The sequence below is a fragment of the Triticum dicoccoides genome, chromosome 5B, assembly GCF_002162155.2.
Source record: "Triticum dicoccoides isolate Atlit2015 ecotype Zavitan chromosome 5B, WEW_v2.0, whole genome shotgun sequence".
NCBI classification, from domain to species: Eukaryota; Viridiplantae; Streptophyta; class Magnoliopsida; order Poales; family Poaceae; genus Triticum; species Triticum dicoccoides.
In genome coordinates this window covers 22,453,737-22,461,921 of record NC_041389.1, presented here as the reverse complement: position 1 = coordinate 22,461,921, position 8,185 = coordinate 22,453,737, and the positions used below count along the sequence as shown (strand labels likewise).

At 44.6% G+C, this 8,185-nt stretch overlaps 1 protein-coding gene across 1 annotated transcript; it reads left to right on the top strand.

Annotated features, from left to right (window-relative positions):
- The first annotated feature begins 5,995 nt into the window (after positions 1-5,995).
- On the top strand, positions 5,996-7,703 carry LOC119305050 (cyanidin 3-O-rutinoside 5-O-glucosyltransferase-like). Its single transcript, XM_037581676.1, has one exon. It carries the CDS (start codon positions 6,073-6,075, stop codon positions 7,531-7,533), a length of 1,461 nt encoding a protein of 486 aa, XP_037437573.1. The 5' UTR covers positions 5,996-6,072; the 3' UTR covers positions 7,534-7,703.
- Positions 7,704-8,185: the final 482 nt, after the last annotated feature.

The following is an 8,185-nucleotide window of genomic DNA, read 5'->3' as shown; positions in this document are numbered from 1 at the left end:
ATGGTTACTGAAATGTCATCAACAATAGTAACAGGTCTTACAGATAGAGTGGTACAACAAGGTGCCTACCTAAGAAGGGAATTATCTCTGCTCAGTTAAGTCAGATTCAGGAAAGGGTAAACAAAACAATGGAAAGGAAAATGCGATTATCAGATTAAGCAGATCAATGGAAAGGAAAATTGTGATTTCACACAATTATTAGGAGTATATCCTTCCCATGTACAAGCATAACAGGGCATACAGGGTAGGAGAGCAAGTACCAAAGCATTCAGATAAGAGGCAAGGATTAATCAAGATGTTACCCATACAACGGTGTTTGGATAACGGACCAAGAAACATTTAGCATCGCGCCTCCAATGATCTTGTTGATGAGAGGGGAATCATAGTCATGCTTCGAGGTATCAATGATATGGTGTTTCAATCAAGGTCCGGACTTTGGATACACAAATGATCCATCAGGAGCAACTTATAAAATAAGTCCTACAATTTACTCCAGGAAGAATGGTTATCCTTGCAAAAGAAATTATAATGATAGGTCCTGCAGCTAGGGGAGCTAGGCATGACACCATATTACTGGGTCATCAAAGGACCAACATCATAACTCCTGGAACATTGTCCCAACCATCATATCTTTCCGAGATTCACATCCGATTGGTGTCATGATACCTCAGACTCGGGATGTCCGAGAAGAAAAGGTGCAACACAAATCGATGAAATGATATTGCAAGATTCTCGGGAAATGAACTATGGGAGTGGGTTCCTGAAATGATAGTTCATCATTAAACCAAGGAGAGGATGAGGAGGTGGCTGATGGGCTCAGCGACAATTCATCGAGAATTCCAAACGGATGGATTTCCACAATAATGTAAACAAGAAGATGGCACTTGTCAATTCAAATGATATAATGTTGTATGCTCAAGGAAAACATACACCATCAATCATTAGTTGAAAGGTGTGCCCGAAATATGGCCTTAGGCAGCAAGATCAACATTAGAGTGACGAATCAATAACCAACGGTCTAAGAACGAACTGTCGATCGTTAACTTCAAAGCAATAGGGTTGATAGAAGTAAAGAACTCAAACAACATCGTTAGCATATTGGTATCCTGGTTCAAAACAACATGGGGACCAAGGAGGAATGGTGATGGTTTGAAGTATCATCATACCGAGAATTTCTAAGAGGTGGAGCAATCCCCACAACATTCTCGATAGAAAAGACGGTAATACTTCAAGGCAGAACACAACACTAGCTGGAGAGCAAGTTGTATTCATAATGTGGACAAGTTCACGATGAAAGGAAGTCAAGGGTGTTGTCGATGATAATTAAAATCATCGAGGGCAAGGAGGGTATTTCTCATCATGAGCACAGTTGACATCTCGGAAGAAGTCAAAGTGTTGAAGGTGATCCGACACATTTGCCGGGAGGTTTCAAGAGGATGCAATCAAACAACAATGGCAACAAGCAAGGAATGATGAAGTGGCAAGTTATAGGATCAACATATAAGATGCAAGCTCGGAACCAAAGTTGCCTTTCAAGACAAGCAACATGATGTTGAAAGCTCGACGTAAGTCGTGCTCACACACTGAAGAATTCGTGCACCAGAGAAGGACGAGGTAGCACAGTTAAAGATAGAAAGACTAGGATGCGGCTGATACTCTAGGAATGAACATAATAGGTTCAGAATTTCCCAGTAAAATTACCTGGGGTATTTGATTTGTAGGGAATAATTTCACTAGTCTGTGTCCTCGGTTGACAACAATCCAGAACCTATAGAGTGATTACGACAAGGAAAGACATTTCTTCAACAAAGTTAGTAAGATGTGGTGCAATGGCCAGACATCTTTGAGATGCCAGGGGGTAATACTCGAAGGTAGAACATGATAGAAGTAGAACCGGGTCATTGACATGTGATAGTAGATACTTCAACCTTGCCAAAAATAGACGAGGCACTGGAATGAATTCCCATCAGATATATCAGATCAGACAGCATGGTCGGAACCATAACTGTAAGGAATCAATTCAAGAATACCGAAAGAATCATACAGCTGGATAATCATTTTGCAAGAAGCTTCGATACGGTCTACATCATTTTCATGGGCATGAACACAAAGTTCAAGGTCAGCTCCCACTTATTTAATGCATAACATTTCATTCACCTCTCGCTTTGATAAAACTATAGTGTTGGAATTTTATTTGGTAGAACACCGAAAGAGTATGAATTGTGAAAACTTTCGGGTTCTCACGGATTAGGGGAAGGCATAGGTTCAACCCTTTCGGGCATCCTAGTAACATATACCACAAGTTTCAAAAGTAATACACAAGCTCGAAGTAGAGCATGGTTGGCCAAGCAGATGATACAATTTACCAAAGGCACTATGTATCAGGGGAAGAACTCACAAGGTGATTGAATATGAAGGACATTGTCGGATAACAATCCAACAATGGATCGGGCGATCCATAACGGAGCTGATGTGAGTATCGGTACTCACTCAGAGGAAGAAGAATGCAGAGGCATCAGATTCAAGAATCACCTGATTAGTCTGATGCTTAAATAGAAGGAAATTATGGTTTCCAAAACGAAGGATCAGAAGTAGACGCTCTGATCAAGGATGGATAAGTTGAAAACACTTAGTTGGACAATCAATAAAGGTTTGAATTGCCGAGAACCAACTCATGTCTGAAATGAAGTTTGAGTCGGGAAGAAAATTTTAAAAAGGATAACCTGATGACTGCGTGCGTACGCACATATTGAATCAATAAGCTCAAAAATGACTAAGACAAGGGATGTTATCGAGGACTACTAGTCATATGGAATTAACAATAATGCAAGCAGGCAAGAATTTCAAGAATAACCGGCTGCAGAGGATTTTCGAAAGATCGAAAAGTATTCTCAAGAATTATGTGAGACACATGAACAATTGAGAAGAACGGATCCCCGATAAATGTGAGGAAAAACCCGTAAGGGTTTTCATGCGAAATAAAACTGCAAGACGGTAAACTCCAAGGATTTTCGGGATAACAACGAATATTTCGAGGCATCTTGTAACAACAAGAGCGACGAGGAATGATCAAGAGAATGACAAGTGCATACAGATATCCATAGGGATATATCGGTGACAGTGGATTGCAAAGGCGATGAGCACAAGGGTCTCGGGAAAATATCGAGGGATATCCATAGCACAGAAGAGTGCAAGTTTTGTGTAATTCATGTGGAAATTTTGAGTATATTATTGTTCCCACATAAAAGAAAGGACTTCAACATAAGTCTTTATAATTGGTTCTTTAGTGTAAACCACTGTAGTCATTGAGCGTAAACCATGGCGCCTGCAGTACCTTGACCCCACGCAACCCTAAGAAAGGACTTTAACATAAGTCTTGATGTGTAATTGAATGGTGTATCTTGAGGGTAAAAATAATTTCAAACTCAACCGATAAAGCAACCGCTACTTTCTTTTCAAACCTGACTTATTCCCTCTCGAAACTTAGATTCTTTCTCGGAGATGGTCTGGTTTCTAGTCAGTGTGCATGACAAATTTTGTGAAAGCTTGTCAATTTTTCACCTCAATATATTGATGTCATATGAGGCCGTGGGCAGGCTAGTCGAAGCGTGGCACATCTTTTTGGCAACGGGAGCAGCACTCTTGACGCTCTACTATTTATATGTTCGTTTTTTGTTCAGTTACCCATGAGAAACTGAACCGATCAAAATCAGTTCGGTTAACAGAAGTAAAAACCAAAATTTCCATTATACATGTATTAAAGAACCAAAATTCGGTTTTTTCAGTTTCAGCTTCGGCTCGGTCTTTGGTTCGTTGGTTTTTATGCCCACCCCTACATGTAGATGTTTGAATTTCATTTCCGTTTCTTGAATAAGGCCTAAACATAGAATAAAGACCACAAATAAAAATAATTTACTCAATTTTGCAAAACATTTCATGCACTTGCGGCTCAAATTTGACTTATTTGTCATTCTCAAAAAAGAAAAAAATTATATATTAGTAGTTAAGGAGGTCATGCCGATGTCATGCACGTGCTTAAGTCTTGTTTCCCGTTGATCAATTTGTACGCCGTGCGTTAGTTGTGACCTCGCTTGTGCTTAATTCTTGTTTACTGATCTGACGATTGAAACAACAAGAAAGAAGCAAGCTCTCTGCTCCCATGGTGTGGTTAAGCACGCTTCTTGTAACCAACACGGCTACACCCTAAAACGTGTTGGCAGCTTAAATTCAAACTGCCAAAATATCTTACATTTAGGAACAGAGGTAATAGTCTCACGTATCTAGTTTCCCTATTCCCGGAGTGTTCGAAGCAGCTGATGCAGCGTGGGAGCAAATCTGGTGATGCAGAGACGGGGGTTTTAATCTCCTTTTTTTTTTAAATCCATGGCTCCACTGACGCACTATTATTTTGTCGACCATGGACTGTGGTTATTGTCTGAGGTCGAGAGTTGTTCAAGGTAAGCTGGGTACTGCGTGAGCTCTGGCACTCGCAGGCTGGTTGATCACTTGGCTCTCATGCTTAGAAATCTCCCCGCGTCATCTAGGGTTGTCAAATATCTTTGTTAATGAAAGGCTGCATTTGACCATCCGAGTGGCAGCACATGGTCTCCAAGCTCTTACAATAGATACTTTATGTGGATCTCATTTTCAAACGCGGGCACACTAATGAGCGCAGTTTAGTTTAATCCATTATCTCATATCCCATTAATTCTGAGCTTGAGTTGACCTACGGTGTCATTAAGTCCCATCACATACCCAATGGCATCAATAACTGTGCGGGTCATCTCTAACACAGCGTCAGTTGCCAGGCAAAAGCATTTCTGCATCTGCTTCGGGGTTAGACTGCCCATAATGCATAGGATCATAAGTTAGTATCATACATACGGTATTAGCGGGTATAAGCATGCTATCATAAGTTAGTATAATGCATCAGGGTTAGACGGCTCATAATAACATTCGTGGTACTCTCAGTAAAAAAACAAAAAATTATCCCGCTAAAAAGAAAAGACAAAAAAAATCCTATGTACAGAAAAAACTGTTCAGGTGGATTTTAGATCGGACTGTATTTTCTTCGTTACAGATACATTTCTTGGTATTTTTTCATAAATTTCACACGGGGCCGGGGTAGATTGGGCACGCGGGTCTGATATCCAAATATTTCAGGTTTTTCTGAATTCTCCTGGTATTTTTTGAATTTGATATTCATATGGGGGTTCGAGCACCGAGGAGCTTATGTGCATTTTTCGGCTATAAGCAATGCTATTGTACTTGCTCTTTTCGATAAAGGGCGGATTTTATTTACTCAAAATAAAGCTTCAAGAAGATGCAAACATAATGAGTAGACATCCAGCTTCTGCATAGTTAGGATGCACACATCCAACAGTAACGCATACATCAGATCCAACCACGGAAGCTCGGATTCTACGCTTTAATTTCACCTGGAACCAAGGTTTTGGTTACCGGTCGAAATTTCAAGATTTCCCATGGTTACCGCATATTTCCGTGCCCCTCGATAAATCCTCATACCGAGCAAAAAATACCATTTTTTCGAAATTTTTGAATTTAAACGCTCCATTTGTAGTAAAGTGCGTAGGATCTAATTAATGCCATGAAAGTTGATTCTGACGTGTTCGTAGCAACCTAGTTCCTGTTTTGACAGGTCTCTGGTTCGAATGTTCATTCATTCATTTATTTGAATTCAAAATTCAACTATAAAATTCGGTCGAAATACTCTCGGTATTTCTCGGTATTTTCCGGTAACCGTGGTAACCACGTTTACCCGTCCCCCTCGGTAAAATTGCCTCATTCGGTAACCAAAACCTTGCCTGGAACACAAATGTGAGCATATCCGATCAACGCCTTCAACAAGATAACGATGCAATTCTACTTGCTCTAATTTGCTATTTGTTGCCCATTGTAATCTTCCTTTCTCTTCACCCCATGTAACTCCCTGAATGTTGTGATCTCATCCTGGCTAATATAGGTTCAGGCTGTCTCCCGTCAAAAAGGAAAATACACAGAGAGAGAGAGAAAGAGAGAGAGAGAGCATCTCTTAACAACACATAGCCCCTGATGGTGATGGCCAAGGAGATATGCCAAGGGCGCTATCGCAACAACTATGGCGATGGCCACATCCATTTCCTCGTGGCGGTCTACAGCATGCAGGGCCACCTCAACCCGGCGCGTTGCCTTGCCCGCCGTCTCGCCGGCATCGGCGGCGCCACCGTGACTCTGTCGATGCCAATCTTCGGCCACCGCCGCACACTTGCTTCCGACGAGGAGGTCAACGACGGTGCCATCTCCTACATCCCCTTCTCCGACGGCAAGGACGACGGCAGCTGGGCCAAGGACTGGGAGGAGAGGACGTGGCGCCGCAGAGCAAGCGCCGAGAGCCTCTCTGCCGTGGTCGGCCGTCTCGCCGCCGAAGGCCGGCCGGTCACGTGCATGGTGTCCACGCTCAACATGCCGCCGGCCATCGACGTTGCACGCGAGCACAGGATACCGTTCGCCGTCTTCTGGGTCCAGCCGGCGACAACTCTCGCCACATACTACCACTACTTCCACGGCCACGCGGAGATGATCAACTCCCGTGCCGCCGACACGGCATGCGTGGTTAGCCTACCAGGTCTGCACCCTCTTAGCATCCGCGAGATGCCATCTTTAATCATTGACAAGGACGAGGCCTCCAAGATGTATCTCCGAGGGTTCGGTGAACTATTCGAGCAGATCGAGCAGGACAAGGCCATGGTCCTGGTGAACACGTGCGACGCCCTAGAGCTAGAGGCGACGTCGCTCAAGGCATTACAGTCACACCTGGATGTCATCGCCGTGGGCCCGACGGTTCCTCCTGCCGGTGCCGGAGAAGAAGCGATCCATCTGTTCCGGCGAGACGAGAAGAAGTACATGGAATGGCTGGACTCGCAGCCGGCCAAGTCGGTGGTGTACGTCTCCTTTGGGAGCTTGGGGACGTACAGCCAGCGGCAGGCGGAGGAGATCCTGCGTGGCCTGCGGTGCTGCGCGCGGGCCTACCTTTGGGTGGTGCGCCGTGAAGGGCGCATGGAGGAGGTGGAGCGCCTCATCATGGGGACGGGCGCGGAGGACGACGAGAGCACGGGGATGGTGGTGGAGTGGTGCGACCAGCTGCGGGTGCTGGCGCATCCCTCGGTGGCGTGCTTCGTCACGCACTGCGGGTGGAACTCGACGCTGGAGGCCGTGGCGTCCGGTGTGCCAGCCGTCGCGGTGCCGGGCTGGTCGGACCAGTCGTTGAACGCGCATCTGGTGGAGGAGTGGGGCGTCGGCGTCCGGGCGGAGCGCGACGCGGAGGGACTGCTGCCCGGCGTGGAGCTGGCGAGGTGCGTGGAGCTGGTGATGGGTGACGGCGGGACGGCCGCCAAGGTCAAGACCAATGCCGCTGCTTACCAGGAGAAGGCGCGACAGGCGATGGCCGCGGACGGCCCGTCGGAGAGGAACCTTGGGAGCTTCGTCAACAGGGTGCGACATCTAGTTGCTGCCGTGGAGAAAAACCATGCATGAATCGTGACAATGATCGATCCATTCCACCGCTTCCATAGCACACATACAAGGAATGAACATGAAGAATCATCGCCCGGCCTTTCAAGTTTAATTTTAATTGTTGTAATCTGTGAATCTTTCTCGTTGGTCCTTGTCGCGGAATTTGAGAATTTGATTTGCCGAGACCCGCTTGAGAATTTGATTTGAACAAGGTCCTTTCCAAAAATAGCTGCACGCATTTCTGTTTTTCAAAAAGTTCCAAAGGACAGCGGGTGCTTTTAACTTGCTCCTTTTTTTTGGAGATTGAGACAAGGCCCTTCAAGATGAAGTTCCAACAGCTCACGGAGATCGGTGCAAAGCCGAGCTTGATGGAGGCCTAATAATGCAATCCGAACCTCCTTGGACTTGGCAAGATGCAAAGATAACGTGAGCTTGACTTTGGGAAGTGGTACATATGAATTCACTTTGAAAAACACATTTTTAAATGATAAAAAAAATCTGAAAAAGGTTGCACGGGTACATCTCCATGTTCTATGTGAGTGCATAATTTCACGGAAAAATAACTTTTTTTTTGTGTCCCGTATAGAAGAGACAAAAAATTGTGTCGTGAAACACTATTTAGAAACAGTATAATTTGTCTTTTTTCGGAGACAAAACAAAAATACGTTTTTTT

What these genes read in the sequence shown, in the direction of transcription:
- LOC119305050 (XM_037581676.1), top strand. Translation starts at nt 6,073, where the DNA reads ATGGTGATGGCCAAGGAGATATGCCAAGGGCGCTATCGCAACAACTAT.